This window comes from Tiliqua scincoides, chromosome 4, assembly GCF_035046505.1.
Source record: "Tiliqua scincoides isolate rTilSci1 chromosome 4, rTilSci1.hap2, whole genome shotgun sequence".
NCBI classification, from domain to species: Eukaryota; Metazoa; Chordata; class Lepidosauria; order Squamata; family Scincidae; genus Tiliqua; species Tiliqua scincoides.
In genome coordinates this window covers 189,108,436-189,132,073 of record NC_089824.1, presented here as the reverse complement: position 1 = coordinate 189,132,073, position 23,638 = coordinate 189,108,436, and the positions used below count along the sequence as shown (strand labels likewise).

General features: G+C 39.7%; 1 protein-coding gene across 2 annotated transcripts in view; it reads right to left on the bottom strand.

The window, feature by feature from the left end:
• MMP24 (matrix metallopeptidase 24) overlaps window positions 1-23,638 on the bottom strand; it is a 39,465-nt gene that overhangs the window by 14,224 nt on the left and 1,603 nt on the right. For both annotated transcript variants that reach the window (XM_066623125.1, XM_066623126.1), the window contains exons 2-4: window positions 13,069-13,217; window positions 10,860-10,976; window positions 7,103-7,407 (exon numbers count right to left, since the gene is read on the bottom strand). In XM_066623125.1, the coding sequence (XP_066479222.1) occupies window positions 7,103-7,407; window positions 10,860-10,976; window positions 13,069-13,217 (571 nt within the window). The remainder of the gene's footprint in view (window positions 1-7,102; window positions 7,408-10,859; window positions 10,977-13,068; window positions 13,218-23,638) is intronic.

Sequence of the window (23,638 nt, the reverse complement as noted above, 5' to 3'; positions counted from 1 at the left end):
TTGTGAAAGGCCTTTTATAGCCCTTGAGCTATTGCAAGACCTTCATTCATTCATATAAGTTCATCTTTAATATATTCATTTATGTAAACTTATGCAAATTTATTCAAATTTTAAATGTAAATTAATTCTTTTCCCCCCGGCCCCCGACACAGTGTCAGAGAGATGATGTGGCCCTCCAGCTAATAACTTTGGACACCCCTGATCTAGCATATTAAATTTGTGCTACAATAAACTCCTTCACCCTTAAAATGCCAAAATTGTTTTTTGAAAACATGACATGACAGCAAGAAATTAGAGCTACAACCAACAAAAGATTATCCTAGAAAATGAAATGATGGCCTAACTACTCCAAAAAGCTGTATTTAAGAGGTTTGGAAGAAGGATGAAAACTGAGTCCGCAGAAGCATGACCCAAATCCAACTGACTAGTCATAAAGGAAATATTGAATAGTGTTTTAAAAAAGTAAAATGAAAATCTATGGCATTGGAGAGAGCCCCTAAGGGATCAGGAGCTGATCTTAGAATGTATATGCACTATAACCAAGGACACCCAGAACAGAATCATAATAAATGAAGGTAAACCGCATTGAAAATATGCCGCTTGCCATGGGGCACCCAGCAACCTGACATCAACACTAAAGGGGAAATAAGATTCAACTTCTCAACAAGATGAAAAGTTTTAAATCTGGAGTACAGTGTCAATAGACAGAGGTTCTCGATGGGGCCTTTCCTGCATCAAGGTTTAGTAATCCCTGCACACTTTCTGTTTCTTTCCTGGGGTACATGCTACATGCCACAGCCTAGGAGAGGGGGGTAAAGGGGGTAATTTGTACCCGGGCCCAGAAATTTCCTGAGATCTTACAATTTCCTATCTACTCAGACTTGTTGCCCGCACGGGATGCTAGCGACACTACCACAACTAGGGATGCTGAGGTCACTACTGATGCCACATGGGTTGGTGGACCTGGGCTCTAAAGACTTTTCCAGCTGTCTTTACCCCCCCCGTTTTGCCCCTCCCTGCCCTTATTCTGCTTGCCTATCACCACCTTCCCCCACTCTGTTTCACCCCTTTCCCTCTGTAAAGGGGCCCCAAAGAAACTTTGTACCCCCTGATAAAATTCCTCTCAGAGGAATGCTACATGCTATTTGTCCTTAATAGTATCGCTGATTCCCAAATGCATCAAGTGTTCCTTCTTTTTCTATCATGGCCCAACCCTATGAACTGCTGTGCCACGATGAGATACCATAACTGTGGAGTCATTACAAATCCTCAATGCTTTGTTAGCACTGTGCAAAAATGTAAGTATGCTACATCCATTGTTATTCTGTATTTTAAACAAAATACAGTATAACATTCTGCAAGGTTGAAGCTTTTAACGACTGTCATGCTTTTGTACTTGGTGCAGTGAGGTGCCATGTTCACTAGCTTTACATATATTAAGATTCTCATGAGCAGATACAAAAGCACGGGAGCATCAAATGTACCTGTTTTCCATGGGAGTAGCAGACAAACTAATCATCTTTTGGAATATGAATAAAGAATACTCCCAAAAATTGGTCTGAACTAACCCTTAGCAAACAGCAGTTTTATACCTCAGTAGACACTATGACCTTTTGACTAGCCAACATGAATTACGAAGATTTTTAAGGAAGCCAACTGAATTTCAGCACTGACTTTCTCAAGAACTTATTTTGATTTGGGGCTTATGTTTTCATACTTGCAACTGTTACAAAGGATTATATGCATTTTTAATATTTATTCACACATTTATGGCTCATATGAGTTAGAAACCACACAGGTAAATGTATGAATAATTTTTGCTATGGTTTAACTAGATATTCCTTTTATGCACAGAAGCCTGACAAGCAAACTGAGTTTCTACGTGTACAAAAGCTTTCTCTCTATTCATACCCTCTTGCCGTTTGTTTTAGATTGAGGCTGATTTGAGAAGAAATCTATTTTATACTTTGGTAGCTGTGCCCAATATACTGTTAAAGTGTTCTATAAATATATTCCTCAGAATGCTCATGGAGAAATTCATCCTTAGTGTGATTTATGTGTATGAAGTCTAGGGATCGGGGCATGATAGTCACATTAAAATACATGTACTAAATCAAACAAACAAGTCTTATCAAGCCAGAAACCGATATGGCTTGTTAAAAGTTGTGAAATGATTCCAGTGAAATGATTCCAGTGGCCAAAACAAGAGTAGTCCAAAAGTCAGCAGGCCGTACAATTAATCTCATGTGCAGACAGAAATAATGACAGTAAAATCTATTGTGTAAAAATAAAATCTAGCTTAATTTTAATCTGCCTGTAACTTTTTAAAATTAAACTGCATGAAGCATTGCTAGTATGGTGAAATCTGTTATTAGAGGGCCTCTTATTATATTTCAAGAGTACAGCTGAACACAAAATATTAGGCATGGTAGAGCAAATTACATCAGCTAAACAGGAAAGTGGATTCTACCAATGTGCAGCTCAATGCACATTTACTTGGACAAAGTCTCAATGAGATTTACTCTGAGAAGCATGAACAGGATCATGTCCTTGTTGACTTTTCCATAGTAATTACTGGCTTTAAAAAAAGGCCACACAGAGTTCAGAAAGTACTGCTACATTTTCCTGTTTTTATTTAAAACAGTCTGAGAAATCAATAGGTATTTTGGAATAAGAATCACTTGTTTATAGAAAAGATGAGGTTTGAAGAGAAGCCCCTAGTTTAGTATAGATTCAGAGAGTAGGGCATTTTGACACTAGTCGGGACTGCCCTTGAATTTGAACCAGTAGTACAGACATCTGAATTTAAAGAATGATAGCAATTTGTACCAGCTTTGTCCAAATAATTAAATGAACATTCCTTTGAATATAATGGATGAAGCAAAATCATCTCATAGGAAGATGGCAACTGCCACATTTTCCATGCATCTGAACAGAACGAAGTGTTCCTGAACTACATGAGCTTTCAAGCATCGTCTCTCCAACTGATAAAGTCTTTCTGAGATGTGTGAACTACTGATTTGCATAAATCGTTGCAGAGCATTTATGAGTCACTTCATTACACCTTGAGCTTCCTTCCTGCTTTCTAATCTCCCAGAAATACTAATTGTCAATATACACTCCTGATCACCAGTGCATGAATATTCCTACTTTTCCTTTGCTTATGCATCCCGACCACACCAACAAAACTATATATCAAAATTCAAAGCAGGTCAGATATCAGTGCCAAGGGTTCCAAGCCATCTGACCTCTGGCATGGAATGAGATATACATCTGGCTTTTGCTTATGTGAACAGTGAAGCTGAATAGAACTCAGGCAGTGAGGGAGACAACATAATTGTCAAAGGATTGTATCATAAGGAAAGCATGTGGGAGGAAGCTTTCTCAGCAAAAAATGGCACTCTTATAATGACCTGATATGAACTATGAGTAAATAATTAAGGCTTGACAACATGCTAGAGAAACTGCATGGAGCCCTGAAAGCACAGAAGCAGATTTTGGCAGCACCTGCACTGCAACTATAACTTTGTAATTGGGTCCCATATGAATATGTTGCATTGCAAGTTCCCGTGACTGCACTGCCTTCCAAGGTCATCAACACTATCATAGCAGTTTATCCCGCAGTTACTTACATTATAACATTTGAACTGAGTCGCAAACAAGGAAATATCCAACTTACATTTATGAAATTTATATCCTACTTTCCTGTAAAATAAGCAAGCTACCTTAAAAACCTCATTGCTTGGGATAAACAAATGCAGTCATGAACACATAAAACCAAACCTTTTAAGACTATTACATCTATATTAAAAAGTCAGAATTCTGTTTAAAGTCACTATTTTTAAAAAAAACAAACCCTGAATATTTTAAATAGGAATCAATCAAAACCCTATACTGGCCCAGTCCCCTCATCACAGCCTGAATATTTAACAACCAGTTATCTTCCCCCAGCTCTGTGCAACCGTCTCAGAGGAGACTGACTTCATACCTACATGAAAAATATACTGGATAATTAAAAGATTTCTATTTCCCACATAATAAGCATTATTAGTAGAAAACATTTCAGAGCCTTGTTTAAAACATTACTTTTATTTATCAAGCAAACTTTGTAGGAGAGACAGTACTGCACAGAACTGTCTGTGCAAGAGATACAACATGAATATCTTCTGAAAAGTCATTATCTTAAAACATATTTTGACTCGAATCAGACAACACACTCTCCTACTCGCTCTTGTGCACAATGGGCAAATAACTTGCCCCATTCTTGGGGTTCACTTGTCCCACTTCTAAGACCTCCAGATATTTAAACATGGAAACAAGGTTTGAATAGGGTCTACATGCCTAAAATCCAACTTGAGAAAACTGTAAGCCTAGGAAATCACTATTCAGGTGTTATGCCTACACATGGATGTCAAGGTTTCAGAGGGAGAATGGGTTCACATAGTGGGCAGGATGGGATCTTGTTTCTTCTCTGCACAAAGGGAGATGTGTACAAAATGTAATGTCTGTGCCAGTAGTTCAAATACTGCACAATCTCTGCATACTAATGTACAATGGGAACAGGTGAACGAATGAAAGGCTGACTAGACTGTCCTTCTTCTTGTTGGCATCCTTCAGTCTCAGAAGACTATGGTGTCACGCTCTGAATGGTGGTTCTGGAACAGTGTCCTCTCCAGTGCGCGAAGCCTGGGTAAAGTAGGTATGGAGGATAGGCTGTTACCCATGCAGCAAATCCCCCCTCTCCACGCCGCTGAAATGGTCCAATGGAAAGGCAGAGGCCAATACGGTTGGTTCCAGCGGCGTCGCAGGAGTTGCCAGAACGTGACTGTGTTCAGCCATGAACTGCCTCAGGGACTCCGGCTCCTGATTTTGCCTCAAGGTTGACTCCTGAAGCCTTTTCCATAACTGGATGTAGCCACAAGGCAGCGGAGGTTTGGGATCAGAGTTTTCCTTCTCTCAGATGAGCTGCCTTCCCAGGCTGACGAGTCCCATCTACCCGGTGGCTGTTTAGTCGCCTCTTACAAGTACAGCCAAACTGAGGCCTATTCTTATCCCCAGCCCCCAGGGGAAAGCCCCCATTCATCCTGGAGATGAATGTGGAAGAAGAAGAAAGGCCTGGACTGAGTGTGTTTTTGCTCAATTTGGCAATTCTTGGGAACAATTAAACAATGGCTAGCTGGCAAAACTAAACAAATAATCCTTAATTATGGAAACATTTGTAGCAGATATCACTGGATTCAGTTAGCTTTACTGAATAACATTCCACAAAATCTCACTTATCCAAGATTTGGAAGAAGAGCACTAAGTTGCTTGTTAATGCAACAGAAGATGGAAACAACCAAGACAGTACAGTAGTAACTGCAAGCATGATACTGTAAATCAGGGGTCTCCAAACGCCGGCCCAGGGGCCAGATGCGGCCCACAACAAGCCTCTCTCTGGCCCACAGCCAGCCTCTTGTCCCCTGAAAGCCTCTAGCCCACTCAACTGTACATGACCAGAACTGTGCTCTGGTTGTATCTGGAGGGTGTTCTGAGGGCCCGAAAGGTTGAATGAACGAGCCCATTCATTCATTTATTCACTGATCTAAGTTCCATCTCTAATTTATTTATTTAAATTTTATATTTAAATTTTTTTTCCGGCCCTCAACACCATGCCAGATATTAGATGTGGCCCTCTGACCAAAAAGTCTGGAGATCCCTGTTGTAAATTATAAATTGCTTAATGTTAACAAAAATATTAATAATCCTTCTAAGACTTTCAGCAACAACAGAAGCCCCTTCACACCACCTAAACCTCAGCCTCACGTTGTCAAGTCAGAAAAATGTTATTTACACTATGTCAAGTACTTTCAAGCACTCATCTTTATTGTAGACATGCCACATCATATTTTTGCTCTCACTTTCCGATAAAGTACTCTGAAAATGTACACAACCTTTAGAAAACTATTTATCCCCAAGAGCTAATAGCTTCACTTTTTATGAGACAACTAATCAAATCTATGTCTTCCTAGTTAAATGGTTCTGGATTCTACAGAGTTAGTGGGCGACTGCAAGTGACAGGATTAATTAAATATTTCAAATCCTCCTCTTTATCTGATAATCATAGTCTCCGCTCTGCTTTAAAGAGCAAAGCTTTCATGGGTTTGTAGAAAATACTTTAAATGTGATCTGAGAGGATCTTAAAGGCTTAAGACCTGCTCTCACAAACAGTATGTACATTTTCTTTCCACTAGTCTAATTATTGTTTTCCCATTAATACCACATCTTTGGGGGCAGGCTCAGGATTTCAATTTAGATATGGCTACATCTAAAAAAAGGTTAAGTGTAACTGGTAACATCTACAATCACATCACAGAAATTAAGCAAGAGGACCATGCATCAGGAATAGGATTATATTGAATCCATTTACCCTATATTAAGTTTGGCAGAGGCAACAGTATTTTCTTCTGGTACCCCCCACCATTCTTGGACCTATGAAGATTCCATTAAACACTCAAACTATGAAGTCTCCCAAAACTAATCAGAGTAGCAAGTAATAAAAGTAAACTCTTTAACAATGTTTAAATTAAGCTAGTGTTGCAGCTTTGACATTCATGAATTGCTGTAGTCAATATTATTATCTAACATATGGGTGGTTCACAGAAAGCCTCTTGACATGACAATCATCCAAGCGACAATTTCAGCATCCTGAAATTCATAAGGAAACATTCTGAAAACTCAAAACTGACCAAAAATGATGCTTTGCCAAACTCAGGCCAAACTCAGTTTCAGTACCTTCACCCACAGCTCTAATTTAAATAAAAAGGAGGTATTTCTTGCATACATATGGGCTCAGCATACAGAAAACTTGCAGCTCAGTCTATTTTAAACTGTGAACTGTAGATGCTTCCTTAGGGCATTCCCCCTTTGCATGCTGGAAAGCACATGGAAGTAATATTGCATATTCTAAGACACCAATCAGTAGTCATAGGTGTGCAACACCAATAGCATCAATAAATTTGGAACAAGTTCTTCTAGCAAAATCCGTCCATATGATCCACATCCTGAACGTCTGCTGCTGAAAGAATTAAACAGGTTTAAAGAATTAAACGGGCCATCTTACCATCATGGTTAGAATTTCCCAGTGTCCATGGCTCATCTGAATCAAAATGTGTATCGCCTCCAATTCCTGGTCCAGGAAAATAAGCATGGGCTAGGAAGCCACCCTCCCCATCAAAAGGAGAGCTGTCACCGTGGAAACCTGAGGCAAAAAATATCATGATATCTGCCTCTTTTCTGTCAGTTTTAATTTCATAATAAGGAACCTCTTCAAAAGTTAGTGGAGTCACCCTCTGCCAAACATCAAAAGCTTGCCGGATGGCTTTCCTTGTGTCAAGCTCTCCAACCTTGGGAGTGTAGTTGTGAACACTGTGTGAAGAAAAGAAGAAACTTGCTTAAAAGAACACTCTGATATTTTTTTCAAGTCTCATGTTAATACAACCAGAATACTAAATTTTTATATATTCAATAGACAATCAAGTATTATCAGATTTACCAATGTTTCCTCCATACTGATTGCTTTTTTTCAGAACTTAGCAGATAGTCATGACAGATCTCCCAGTATTAAATACACTAAATATAGAACATTGAGGAGTGAAAATTAATTTAGTGAATTAATTCAGCTTTTTTCCAAATGGCAGTTTCTATAGTTTCCACCTGGACACTACAGCACATAAGGTAAAGGCAATGGACATATTTCAGGTAAATTAGATACCTTCTTTCGCATAGCACCCTCCTGCACTGGACTCCAAGAAGCGAGCCATGCAAACTGCACTGACCCTTGTCACCTACTTACAGTGCACTCTTAGGCATGTCTATTTGGAAGTAAGTCATACTGTGTTAAATGGGACATGCCCAGGAAAGTACTTATATCAGGGCTTTTCAAACAGCGTCACAACACTCCAGTCTGTGGACCCTGGCCTCTGCACCCTTAAGGGGCGAGAGCACCAAGGAGGCAGAGAGGAAGGAGTGACACAATCCCCAGGATCGCGTTGCTCAGGGGGCTGCAGGGGCTTGGGTGCACTTACTAGAGCCTCCTGCAGCCTCCCAGAAGTGCGGGGAGTCCTGCGCGACCATCTGCAGAGCTCCCCAATGCTTTAGAAGAGAAAGTGGAGCGTTAGCATTCCACTTCCACTAAACCGGAAGTGGAGCACGATTGCTCCACTTTCACTTTTGCAGCTTCAAGGAGCCCTGCAGGCGGTCATGCAGGACTCCCTGAGAGTTTGAAAACCTCTGACTTACATGAATGAATGAAGGTCTCACAATAGCTCAAGGTCTATAAAAGACCTTGCACAAAGCAAGGCCATTCTTTCCTTCATTGCCACTGCTGCATCACAGACGTGAAATGGCAAGCAGTGGAGGGAGCCTTCGGTCCGCAGATTATGCGAGAGGCCAAACAGTTGCCCTCACGCTAACAGCAGTTGCCTCAGGCCAGTGTAGGCTCCAGGAAGTCTCCGGAGGGCCAAAGGCTCACTGGAGACTGGGAGCTCCCTGCAGGTCAGATTGAGGGTCAGACTGAGGGTCACAAACAGCCCCCAGGCCAGGGTTTGGTCACCCCTGCTCTAGGGCATTGTTTCTCAAACTGTGGGTTGGGACTCACTAGGTGGGTTGCGAGGCAATTTCAGGTGGGTCCCCATTCATTTCAATATTTTATGTTATTAGATGATGCTTCCATGATATGTAACTGCATTTGAGGAAATGTTACAGATCTGTACTTTTAACAGGTTACTATGTATATGCTTTGAACAATGATAGTAAATGGGACCTACTCCTGGGTAAGTGTGAGAAGGATTGCAGTCTAGGATTGTTAAAAATTTTCCTGCTTGATGATGTCACTTCAGGTCATGACATCACTTCCGGTGAGTCCTAACAGATTTTCAATCTAAAAAATGGATCCTGGTGCTAAAAGTTTGAGAACCACCACTCGAAGGATTTTTAGAAGTCTTCGAATATATACTTTATTAAAAGCCCTGTACAGAAACAAGCCTGGGGAGAGTGCCTATGGACCAGAGGGTAGAACCGACACACTGCTGTATGGAAAGATATTTGTCTCACTAACGAGGACCATTTATTAGGTTCACACAAGGATAAGCCCTGCTAGATCAGGTAAAGGGTCCATCTAATCCAGCTTCCTATAACTCACAGTGTCTCTCCCACCAGATACCTCTAGGAGCACATGACAATAAAAAATCTGTATCCTGTTGCCACTCCGTTGCATCTGGGATTCAGTGATAGGTTACCTCCAAAACTCAGAGGAGCAATCTGTAATATAACTGCTGCGCATCACCATCCTGCCCACACTTAGGACAAAACTCTGGAAGTAACATTGGTTTTGAAAGTGGATAACTGTGACTAACTCAGAGACCTTAACTGACTCTGTACCAGGGCAGGAGGTCTGGTCTAGAGGGTAGAGCCTCCGTCTGCCTGAAGATAACATCCACAAGGTCGCCAGTTCAAGGCCACCGGCACTGTGCGACCTTGGAGCAGCTGACAAGCTGAAGCCGAGCAATTCCATCTGCTCTGAGCGTGGGAGGATGGAGGCCAGAATGTGAAGCCAGATCGGAATGAAACACCTTGAATGTAGTCGTTCTTGAAAAAAAGAACCTTCTTTGAAATTGTAAAAATCCCTATTTAATAGGGATTTAATAAAAAGCCTGCCTATGTAAACCGCCTTGAATAAAGTCTTGAATAAAGACCAAGAAAGGCGGTATATAAATACCTGTTGTTGTTGTTGTTATTATTATTATTATTATTATTATTACCTCTAATCCAAAAAGTATGTTGTCATGGATAATGTGTGGGACGGAAAGCATATGAAATGTAATACCACGATACAACTCAGTGGACTGCTTTCATCGAGAATACAGTGATCAGCATCTATGACTCAACCACAAAACAGGAGACTGCAGCATTACCAAGGAATGTCAGTAAAGGATGAGAATGATTACAGATTCTCACATGGCGGGGGGGGGGGGAGAAAAATCAGGATTTAAGTATATAAAAATCAATAGGGAAGAACTTAAAAATAAATTTTAAAAATGCATGCAACAGAAAATAGAGATTGGGAGCTAATGTTCTAACACAGCCATTTTCAACCACTGTGCTGTGGCACACTGGTGTGCCATGAGTAGTCCACAGGTGTGCCATAGGAATCTGGGGGAAGGTCATTTATTAATAGGGCCAATGGGAGATGTGAGCCCCCACACTGGCAGCATGGTGTGCCTTGTCAATTGTCAAAAACCTGGTGGTGTGCCTTGACCATTTCAGTGCCTTGTCAGTGTGCCATGAGATGAAAAAGTTTGAAAATCACTGTTCTAACAAAAGATCACCTCAAGCTAAAACACTGCCAGGTTGTTGGGGACCCCAAAGCAAAGCCCTGCACTATGATGGCCCCCAGCACGATAGCTGTGCTTTCACTTTTTAAGCTTTGGGGAGCCCTGCAGATGCTAGCGCAGGGCTCCCCACATCCCCAAGGTGGTGCAGGGCTCCCCACCTTCCCCCATCCCCCTCCCCTGCAAGGACTTACTGCAGTCCTCAAACTCTCTGCGAGTTTGAGAACCACAGCCTTAGGGGTAGACCTTAGGGAAAGACATTTGACCTATGAACCTCCAACTGCTGATCCCTACCATAAAATCTCCACTCTGAGGTTTCAGATATAAACAGAGACTGTAAGAAAAAAAACCTCAAAGTAATCTGCGGGCATTTGTGGATGCAGAGAATGAGCCAACCCCCGGACTTACACATGACATGAAAAATACATATTCATGCTACAAAGCTCAGTTGAAAGTTTATGCACTGAACAGCAAAATAATGAATTATACCTGTATGTGATATGCTTCTGCCTCCATTTTTGCCCAGTTAGTGCATATCGCTTACTTCTTCGTCTATGGCTTAGATGGGGGTGATCAGGAACACCACAACGAGGCCTCTTCATCCACCTGAAAAGCAGACTCAAGTGAATCTGGAGAATATGCTAAACAATACTGTTATGATTTATTACCTTGTTTTGTTGTTTGCCCACTAATAATGAATACTACTTAATACTCAATCAACATTATCAAGGAATGTAGGTTGCACCTACCTGCCAGGGGAGGGGCCAAGACTAGGGTTCTGCCAGGAACACGTGTGCCAAAACAGGGAACAAAGCAGCAGCTCTGAATTAAGTCAGAGAAAGAAGTGCGAAGTTTTGAGCTAAATGGGCAGTAAGAAGCAGACCTTAGGGCTTGTTGTTTCTTTTTAGGGACCAGTTTTAAGTGAGCACGCCTGTTTCTGATCTGCTCAAATTGTATTTGTAAACAAACATTTTAAAAGGCACTATAGATCTCTGCCACTCCCTTCCCCCCTTCACAGGGAAATTTCAAGGTTGAGGTGGTTGTCAGACCAGACATGACACTAAACCATCATTTGTTCTTCACTAAAATAGCAGCCACAAGTGGGTCCAATCATGATCAGCAACCAGTGCACAGGAAGGAGGTCTTTAACAATTTTTCCTCACATAATCCTGATGAAAACAATTCTCAACAATGCTCCAGGAGAGATGCTTCCATTGGCACCAATGGAAGCTTCCCTTCAGGGCCTAGTTAGAAGGTTCAGGGTAATTTTAGTCAGGATCTCAGAGCAAAGGGGAAAAAGAGTCACTGTCCCCTCTCCACAGACTGCAATCCTTATCCAGCCTCCAACCGCTGCTATTTAATTAAGAGAAAATGCAAACACATTTAGCAACATGTCTCCTTTGACCCTGGAAGTCCTATCTCTCAGGGTACTGTGGACCATGAAACAGTTTTTTAAAGAACATTATTTGAAGCCATTATGAATCAAACAAAGCCTTCAGGCTTTAGAACATCAATGCATTTACAAAACAGTGTAACACCATTCTGGGTCATGGGATGGGGGGGGTATACAGAGAAGAAAATCTGGACATACATGGATTTTTTACATTTATACATCCATGTATACATTTATACATGGATTTTTTATACACGGATTTGACTCAACATGAATGGCCCCTGCAAATGAGAAGGAATGTGCTGATTCCTGGAGAAGAGGAAAAATGCATCCCTTTAAAAAACTGAACAGTCCCTTAACAATAGCCTCATTAACATGAGAGAGAGAGAGCGAGAGCAGCTGGCCAACAATCCATCAATCCTTCTCTCTCCAGCTCCTTCTCTCTCCAGTGGACCCTTCCCCTCCCCCTGAGCATGTGAAAGAAAGGTGATCATTTGCATTGGTGAAGGGAGGGGCTGAGTGAAGTGTCTTTCTAAGCTCTTGAAGCTCTTGGAGAATGACTGATTGATGAATTGTCTTCTTAATGACTCTTATCTTACATCACAAAGGTCAGCAAGGCTGTTTTTAAATCACTGGAGCAAAGAAACTTTGTTTTTTAAATTGATTTGCTATACTGCTTTTTTTGCCATCCTGTGTTTTTTGTGAGTGCTTGGAACAAATGTGAATAATTAGTCTCAACCTGTATGTATGTTTACATTAGTACACAGTTTGTCTGAAATTAAGGTTACACTCAGATTACCCCAAGACAAGACATATGTACTTAGAGAATAATTCCTTCAAGGGCACAGAACAGTTTAACCTACAGAATTGCATTATGACACAAGGCATTATACTTATTAAACCAAGTTAGTTAAACCAGTGCAAATCCCTGTATGAAAAGTCTTATTTTGGATTTCATTTGGATTATTTCCATTTATCAGTCAGTTTCTAGTTAAATTTTCTTTTCTAAGAAAGGGGAATTGGCTATTGACCCAAGTCTCAGAGGTATTTTTTCTTCAAGAGGGTTTGGAATTTGTGCAACTCCACATTTTACAGGGATGTTTCTAATGAGAAGATCACAGGCAGTGGCTGCTTCCAATTTCAACTCCCAACCAACATATTACACTGCTCTTTTCACCTTACAATTGGAGCAAATCACTACAGTAGTATGCAGGATGTCTCTGTAAGAATCAATTGTAAGCAATCCAGCAATAGCAGGATTGATAACCACTGATGATTTTAGCAAATGCTTTCAAGTATTCTTACTCGATAGTGGTCTGGTCCAGCACTCCTGTTACTGGGATGCCATAAAACTGCTGCATAGTGGTGACCGCAGACTGCATAACTTTTCCTGAGTGTAGAGCAGACATTCGGGTGTCAGAAGGAAGCAGATAACCATAGGTTTTTAACCAGTCCTGAAAAAAATGGTAACAGAAAGCAGAGCTTACAACATAGTCTGATTTGACAGTATTTATAGTTTTATAATTTAAAGACTGTTGCCCATTGTTAGTTTAAGTGTGAATGCTGAACTAAAGCAACGTGCTGTGACTTCTGCACTTATTCATTTCACTTGATTTTTCTCAACACAGCATTTTTGGGATAACAGCAAGAACTTCAGCAAAACCTGTTTGCATACACAGTGCTTGCCCATGAACTTCCTAGAGATGGTTGAATTACTGGTTATGTGCAAATTTTGCTCTTTTGTCTGCACACAGATCATTAAAGTAGTGATCTCAATTTCAGCTAATGTGCTTATCTTTTAGTATATGGTAGACAGTTTGTGAAAAAGATTGACCACACACTCCTATTCCACACACATCTATCATACCCTTAACCTCTAGTCCTCTGTAAACTGCTTTAGAGGCATTCTCCATAGCTTTTGTATTATTACAAGTTGTTATCACATATCCTGTTTGAGTAAGAATAAAATAAGGGAGTGACAAAACTATGTATGTAATCTATGTATGGAAATCTATGTATGTAAATGTGACTAATATTTGAGATAGTCCAAGAATATATTTAAGTGAAGGCTGGGCTGGGCTCAAACTACATGTATGTAGTACACGTATGAACTACTGCAAGTGTTCACAGGATAACTCCCCCCTACTGTGCTTCAATACTTGAAGTGAATCTGGCAGAGAGAAGAGTGTTTAGGAAGAGGGAGGGTTGGTTCAACCATTTTGCTCTTAAAGTAAAGCCTTCATTCCACCATTTGATATGTGATTCAGGCAGACCCTGGTTTAAAACAAAAACAAAACAGGTGTGCTGCTGTCATGTGTAGCCTGAACCCTTGAGTTTGGGTGAATTCAACGCAAGCTTGTAATTGTTAGCTCAGAATTCTAAAGGTCTCTAAACAAATGATCCAGCTGCTAGTTGAATACTTTAGGGCTTAGAGAAAAAATGGAGAGTAGGTTAAAATATGAGAAATGTTAGTTTGGCCTTGAAAGCAAGTTATAAAGCAACCTTAACTGGTGTTGCTACCTATGAGTCATATAATAGGCTTCCCCATCATAGTGCACATGGAAGTTGCAAATTCTGTTGGCAAGATGTTTGTGGACCTGTCAAGTATTGAACAGAGATCACAAGTTAGACAAATCAATGTTTTAAAATACAGCAACGAAGTCCATAACATTGACCCAAACAAACCCCAGTGTTCAATTACAGACTATTACTCAAAGTAGATCAGATGCAGAGTATAAACAGCAAAATGAATATCCTTTCATCTTCACTAACAGCATTCTTCCAATTACATCTACAATTTGTTTAAGAAAAATCAACCACCACCACAATTTAAATGTCTTATTTCTAGTTCTTGAAACAAAGCCACAGTAGTTTGAGTCAAGACACCCATTTGAAAAGAGTCACAAAGAACCAAACATGGATGATCTCCAACTCAAATTTATGACTTGCTCACCGAACTATACATACTTTGAAGACAAAAGGTGGCATCCAGAACAAGGTTTCCATGAATGGAAGCTCTTTGCAAGAGGGAAAGGAGCATTCCGCTCATGCAGATCCCTTTGTGCAAGCAGAATGCTCCTTCTGTTTCTAGGGGGAGTTCATTCATGGAAGCATTATCCTGAAATGTCACCCAGTTACTTTTATTTAAAAAAAAAAACCCATGGGTATTAGCAATTCACTATCTCCCATGAAAGTGTATTCCAACACTAAACTATTCTCTCTGTTCAAAAAAAGTAGTCAAGTTTTCCTTTAACAGATTTAATCTATTTTTATCCATTTTAGACAGAAAAAAATTTAAGTATACAGCTATTATTCAGAACTGAAATATCAACTACTTCTAACTAAATAGCTGGCCAAAATCCAGAGGACCATAAATTGTGTAAAACGCTCAGCTTGTCATACTATATTGGGGAAAGAAACATAAAACAAGAGGAAGAAAAATACAGTACCTTATATACTGAAACATAAATGTTTAAAACTAACAGGAGTGTGGCAGTTATCCTTCCCCACCCAACCTAAATGCATGTCAAAAAAAATGGATTAAGGACAACATCAGTACAACAGATGAACTTTTCCATAGGTGATAAAGCAACTGTGCACCAATTCATATTTGTTAGTACCAGTGGTGGTGGCAACAGCTCATGTGATAGAGGAGCAGGTGGCATGTGCCCCCCTCCCCCCAGACTCTTCAAAGAATGTGTGAATCTGGTCTTAGCATGAAGACTCCTCCACCACACAAGAGCCACTGCTGCTGTCTGTAATATATAAGCAGGAGCAATATTGGGGCACAATTCATAACACTAGCATCAAAATTCTAAATTCATTTATTTGGAATTAACCCCCAGCACTGGAAAGCAAGTATTCTGGTCACATTTTCTAAGGCCAAATTGCTACTTCTTCCTAGGACAGTAAACTGTCCTCTTTAGCAATGCACAATGTGTCACAGCGCTGAACTGCAGCCATGCCAGAGGATCTACATGACAGATTGAGGCAACTACTTCAGTAACTACACTCCATATCTACCTTGTTTTAGGCATCAGGATCAGCCAAAGAACTCTTGCCGCCTGAGGTGACACACCAAATGCTGCACCCCCCCTTATCTGGTGATGTGCCAGCCTCTACTACTCCCATTCCCTGGACTAGAAAAAGAGGGGGAATGGCTCTAGCCCACCACTCTCTTCTCCTTCACAATACCAACAGAGTCAAATGGGTGCCCTCCACTACTCGGCTGCCACAGGCAACTGCAACTGTCAGTTTCATGGATAGACTGGACCTGGAAGGAATTAAGTCAGTGCTGGATAGCCATATATCACAATGTACCTTGTTTTCAAATTACAAGCTTTCATACCACCGTTCTTTAGTTTCTAGCTGTATCAAGAGATTGGACCCATGGATACCTGCCGCCCAGCAACAAGACCAGGAACACAACACAACAAACAATAGTAGGAGGCTCCAAATCATGCTTTTCCAAGCTCAGAAAAGTTGTCCCACCCACCCTGAGCTTCTTAATGGTTTCTGTCACTTTGCATCTGGCCTCTCAACCCAGAAGTAACTGCCAGTGACATCATCACCAGTTACTTCTGGTGGTAATTTCAATAGGTGGATCATGTGAAGTGATACGGTGGGGGATAAACATTGAAAAATGCTGATATAAGACATAATAAGAACAAACCTGTGTGGGTAGATTCAATATCTGCTGATCATTTAGCTGCACAAACTGCTTTTTAAAATTCCTGGATAAGGCATCTCCTGACCTGGAGTTAGCTCTTAATTTCATACATACAGCATCATTAAAATCAAGATTATTAAAATGTTAGTCAAAATGGATAAATTACTCTTGGGTTTATTTTCAAACTTGAAATTGTACTTTGCCTGTCTTGCTTATTGTTCAAGAACAATACTGCAACGTAATCCAAGGTAAGGCAAGGATAGCTGTGGCCACAAAAACTTTATTCCCAGCCACAAAAACTTTATTCCCAGCCCAGCCAACTCCCATCTCCTGATCTCATACAGTTTGATCTAGTTTTACAAAAATTGCAACATGACCTAAAATCTCTTTCCTCAGGGCATAGGTAAATCTTCTCCAAGCAAATAAGTAGTACGTGATTCTATTAATCAGAAAGAACACCTGAGCCCTCTATTAATTTTATACAATGGATGTGCTTATTGAGGTGAGACTCCTCAATATTATTCAAGTGAAGGTAGTGAGCCAATTTCTAAAGTGGAAGGAACAGCAGAAGACTATCCCTGCCACCGTTCTCTTTTTCAAAGGAGGACAGAGCCCCTATCCTCACTACTCTCTTGGAGTTTTTGGGGGGGAGGGGGGGTTCCTTTTAAATCCACTCACTAGAATTTATGTCTCATGCAGATGTTTGGCCAGACCTGCATAGAACTGAAAATGTCTTGCTACCTCCAAGGCACTTCATTACTTTCTTCAATTCTGGCAGACCAGAGCAAAAAGGAAGGCAAAGTTCAAAATTAGAAACACACATAAGGTAGGACATGGAATAATGAAGATTAGATATTTCAACAGAAAACTGGAAGGGTTGGAAGATTCACCACTTCCCAGATGAAGACTTGATGACAACATGATACAATATGCAGTGGTGGTCCTGGCCATTGTGGTATCCAGGGGCATGCCAGGAGGTGCTGCCCCCTTCCAAGGCCTCCAGGGGGGGGGTGGAACTTCTGAAATGTCATTTCTGTTTTTCAGTCAAAAACCAGTAGTGATGTTTTAAGGGCCTTCCCCCGCACACCTCAGAAGGCCCTCTGAGGGCTGGGAAAGCCACACATGGCCTCTCTGCCCCTCAGAACACCTCCTGGGGAGGAAGTGTGCACAAGCAGTCCTTGGGGTGGCACAGCTGGGGTGGAAGCACCTCCCGCCAGCCATGCCACCCAGAGACACCACTGACAGTATGCACTATAACGGGGTAGCCAAACTGTAGCTCAAGAACCACATGCAGCTCTTTGACTTATAATATGTGGCTCTCAGAAATATGTTGGCCAAGCTCCTTTTTGCATCATAATATAAAAGGTAAATAAGAAATTTTCTAGCTTTATAACTATTTACCATGTATAAACTGGCAGTCTAATTGATTAAAACATTAGTTAAATGTTCATGGTGTGTAAATACATTTAAGAATTTAAATGCTTGTTAAATATTGCAGGTCTCAAACATATCTCTTGTTGCTCTCAAACATCTTTTCGTATGTGGCTCTTATATTAAGCAAGTTTGGTCACTCTGAACTATAGGAAAAGCAGCCATATAAAATTGGGTGTGTTTGATAGAGAATATTCAGTTGCTCTTTGGGACACAGGATAGAAAATTAGATTCACTTTAGTGATCCCTTCTGATTTCAGAATCTGAAAACTGGCATTGAGAACCTAACAGTGCATGACCCTTTCTTACAGTGTTTCCTGCAACTTAGGCAAATGTCTTTTTCCCAGAAGGCCAATTTAAGTCCTTGAATTACTACAATGGCAGATCTAACAAATGAACATAAGCCTGTAGTTTTACCTAAACATCTGAAACTTGCTTTTTTACCTTGGCTCACAAGTAAGTTCTTGATGAACTCATTTATGAGTTGTACAGTCCAGATTTGGAGACATAAGGCATTCGTGCATTCAAAGTTTGACATACCACACTCACAAAACAAATACTTACTCCCTTTTAGCCTCTTTTAATCTGATACACTTTTCAAACAAGGAAATCAAAATATTCAGATGCATATTTTTCCATAACTGATTTTCCCTGTACCTTATAAGAAAATCAACTCACCTGAACTGCTAGGAGGATAGAAAATATAACTGCCTGCATGAATTTTGTTCTGTAATTGTACATTAAACTGTAATTGATGAATTGGGGGGGGGGGAGAGAGAGAGAGAGAATCTTTAGAAAACTAGTCTCCAAACAGGCAACTGGGACTAAACAACATTTATATATCCCTTTGCGATACAAGGACATCTGCAAGAGGGATCTGAAGGCCTTAGGAGTGGACCTCAACAGGTGGGAAACCCTGGCCTCTGAGCGGCCCGCTTGAAGGCAGGCTGTGCAGCATGGCCTTTCCCAGTTTGAAGAGACACTTGGCCAACAGACCAAGGCAAAGAAGCAAAAAAGGAAGGCCCACAGCCAGGGAGACAGACCAGGGACACACTACACTTGCTCCCAGTGTGGAAGGGATTGTCATTCCCGAATCGGCCTTTTCAGCCACACTAGACGCTGTGCCAGAACCACCATCCAGAGCGCGATACCATAGTCTTTCGAGACTGAAGGTTGCCAACAACAAAATTATATCCCTTTGGAAGATGGTCAGAAAGTCAAATGCTATCACTGAAAAAGATATTTCTTTAATTTTTTTCTAGTTTTATTCTCCAGTCAGTGGAGTCTTTTATGCCTCTGACTGCTATTTTAAATAATTTCTTAATTCTGAAATATTTCTATAGTTAATTGTGAACAAGAATTCACTTCTCCTTGGATTAACAAAAGGGAAAAGAACAATTTACATTAAATTTAAGGTCTGAGAAAAATAGTCCTAAACATCTTATCGACAGAATTTATAATATCTGAAGTATTCAATTTAAAGCTGAGGATATGGAGAAAAATCCATTATTCAGGAACAATGGTAACCCAATTCTATGTTCTTTTCATTATTGGTCAGTGTGATAATTTTATAACCATCACTACCACCATCCACACACACAGGAAATAAAAGTCAATCTGGCAGGCAGGGAAATGTGGGAGATCCAGACGTTACTGCCGAAACTTCCAATAATCATTTGGGACCACAGAATGTATTGCAAGTCAATGAGAACCAAGACAGTTTCTCTCTGCATAGCTAGATTCTGGATCTTGGTCACATTAAGCATAATAGAATGAAAGGAACTGGACTTCACAGACTGATACAGCACCATAAATGTCTACAATGCTTGAAAGTATTGTATGAACAAAAAAGGAAGCAACTACTAACTGTCAAACTACCAAGAACAGACAAGGACAAGAAAGACAAGGATAAATGAGAGCAAGCACTATTGCATTAGGTGCTCAAATTAGGGGCTGCCTGGCTATTCTGATTGTTATGATCTTTCAAAAAGGTAAGAGTAGGAGAACAGAGATATTCAGTGTCCAAAAGACATTATTTATTAGTTGGTCATTTATACAAGAATTCAATATCAAAATGAATTAACTAGTAGGACAGCACAAGATGAAATGGCCAAATCCAACCCAATTACAGAACAGGAACACATGCTCACTGGACATCAAGCGAATCATACAAAGCAATATAGCCATATCAAACCTTGCTGAAAGAATGGGAGTACTGTATACTTTTCAATTCTTTAGACAAAGAAAACCAATTCCAAATTAATATGACCTAATTCATTGCTATGAAAATTACTGCTACCACCATGTTCTTGTCAATAAAATATGGACGCAAAGCTTTTCAAGATGCATTGAGTGGTAAAAGAGCAGTTGCAAGATAAGACAAAATCACTGCTGATTATGTCAAAGTGTTGCAATTATTTATTCTATGAATACAGAAGCTGACAGATTGACTTTTAATAAAACGGGGCTTTGAAATGTGAAAAATATAACCACAAATACATAGCTACTATATTTGTGGTTGAGTTATTTAACATTTCCTTAGAAGGATAGAATAGGAAGCAAAAATTACAGTTGGATTTGATGTATTGATTTATTTTGCAATATACTCTGTTTTGTGAAGCAGTCTTGGTGAAAAATGGTGAAAAATGGTGAAAAGTGGTATATAAATAATCTTCATAATAATAATAATCTAAAAAACAGGAGGGCTGCCCAAACAAAGGGGTTTGAGTCATGTGTTCAAACGGAACCTATATCATACTGCAAGCTACTTCTAAAACTGAGGCAATTTTCAAAAGAAACTTAAAAATGGAAAGGAAATAGTAGAAAAACATTTTGTAGCAAAAATCACACAGGTATCCCTTTCATGAGCTATACAGGGAGAGCAGAAAGATACAACTGCTTGCTCGGAGTGAAGGAATTGGTTTTGTATTCAAAAGCAAGGAGGCCATGAACAAATTTCTAGAAATGTAAAACTCACTGTCTCCTTAGAATCAGAGATCTGCAGTAATGAACAAAAAGGAAAAAGAAATTACCCTAAAATGACCATATGCACATATTAAAATGTATACTTTGTTTTCAGTTTTTTGGTCTTTTTCAACATTTACATGAACCCTCTAATCAAATATCAACTGAGGAATCAGCATGATTAACAAATAACAAAGAAGCCTTGAATAGTATATTGTCTTTTCCAACTAACCAAGTACATGTCTTGGGATGACATGTGTCAGCACATGACTCTGGAAGGAGAATTCCAATGACAAAAAATGCAGAAAGTTCTTGCAAGATCAACTCCCAGGCTATTGACTGAATTACCCTATGCTATCCAATATATAATTTTATCCTGTATGAAGTGTCTCATTATTTACAAATGAAAGAAGAACAAATACTAATTGATACTACTTCAATACATCATGTACCAGTATTGGAAACATTGATTGTAATACTGTCAAACTTGCTTGCTCAAAGGCAACAAAGTTGAACATTTAAAAGTACTTTATAATTAGCAAAAGATCAAAAAAAATTGCCATGCCTATTATTGCTATATTGTTAACTTTTACAATACAGTACTGAACATTTTTATTTGTTGTTCACTCTACCTCATCAACAGATAACACATATTACAGGAATGGTTGACAGAACACATTTTCTCCAACCAATGACATTCTTATGTCTCCTCTGAAGGCTACTTGTTACTATGGTTAGTAGGGTAGGGTTACATCATTCCAGTATTAATCTATCACCTTGCCAATGAGATTACAAAATAAAATTGACATACTGTGAAGTATATCCTTAAAAATGTTACTCACATTGTCATATACACAACAAAATAATAGCCTTAAGACTGCAATCCCATATACACTTACCTAGGAGTAAGCAGTATTGAGTACAATGGGGCTTACATGCCCAGAATAGTGATATAATTCTTCCTAACTTTTTTTTCAGAATATTCCCTGCACTGCAATTGCTTTTCAATGTGACTATAGATGAGGTTTCTTTCTGATTTTCTTACAGTCAGTAAAACTGTACTGCCTCCATAACTTTTAGGCTGCAATCTAGGCTATGCTTACTTATCTTGGAGCAAAAACCACTGACTATAACAGGATTTACTTAAGACTTACATAGGACTGGCCCAAAAGCCTACGCCTGATCTTGCATGCGACTTCGGATGTTCAGAATTAGAAACAGAATTCAGTGCTGCAGACCACGCTACTCATCCAATTATTATAATACTTGTTTCATACACTAGCAAATAATGTCAGTTCATTTTCTAGTATATGAATTAAAGACAGAATGGTAAGTGCTCCCAGAACTAGATAGCAAAAATAGATGAGATTCAGGATTTGAAGAAGGGCATTAAATGCTGATGTTTTTCCTAGCTTCCAGAAAAACAGCACCTAACAATACATCACTATTTACAAAAAAAAGGTTATTGCAAAAATATGAATTGCAACAACTTTTTAGGCTTATTATTTACATTTTTTTTCTTCTTAATTCCCAATTCCCTTTTTCTGATTCCTTTTCCTTCTGAGATCATAAAACCAGACCCTATAAATATGTTGCTTTAGACTATTTGTCTATCAAGGTGCGATGTGCAAATTATTGCTTAACAAGCACATTCTTGTATGTTTAATGGTATTAGTAGTTAATTTATTGTTGATTTAACATTAGTAGTTAAACTTGGCACCACTAGCCTAGCATGTTTTGCCCCTAAACCAGGATCATCCTAAAATAACTGAAACCCACAAACTACTAAATAGGGAGAGGGAATGCAGCCCTCCACCTTGTATTTCAGGTACAAGCTTCATGTATAATGCAAGGGAATTAAGGAATCCCGCAATGGATTGCATTCATAGTTTTCATACAGAACTTCCACTGGAGCCACACTCATGCCACAATAGTTCCTGTATTAATAAGATCAGATGCCCTGATCCAGAGAAAGTTAGCTGCATTTAAGTTAATCACAGCTAAGTCCCATTCATTTCAACAGTACTCAAGTACAACTTTCTCTGAATTGGGGTCACAGAATTTGGTGTTGAAAAGGTCATTTAGTCCCCAAGTTCCTTTAGTATTAGCGGCATTTACCACTACTGATCCCTGAAGAAACCCATCCTAAATACAAATCAACATTTAAAAAACAAATTTAGAACATAAAATAATAAAAATGGGTGATCATTCTTTTGGTTAGTTAATCCACATTGCATCTGAAATCTAAATGATTACTTCTAGCATATCCAAAGACCTGGGTGTACTCAGAGGGATTTTTGGGCCCCTCTCTTGCTTTCTTTTTTTAATTAAGTAGCAGTCCCTCACAACCATGCACCATCACAAACTGCTTTGGGTCTCTTCAGTGGGTTCCTATGTAGTTATGAGGGGCTCCTGTTTGAGCAATATATTTACAGTCCCTTTGGGCATGTTACCAGCCATCAATGGTAATGAAATAATAGCAAGAAACAGACCAGCCATCTTTATGCGCAAGTTAGTGTGCCCTGCTGTCAACACTCCATGAAGATTTTATAACTCCATGGCATCCTGAGGCAGTGTTAGTATGGGAACTACGGTAAGAGTGCAAGCAAAGCAGAATCATTAGGATTCAAGAAAAGGGCCATCCTTGGCCACAACCCATTCACACAGCACCCATCTCACAAACGTAACCGTCAGAATCAGTACAGTATACTGAAGAGTCAGCATCACAAATAAAGCTGTTTTGTTGCCCTTGAAAATAAAATGGCACAGCTCTTTTAACTGGTCAGTCTACTTCTTTGTACTACCCTGATT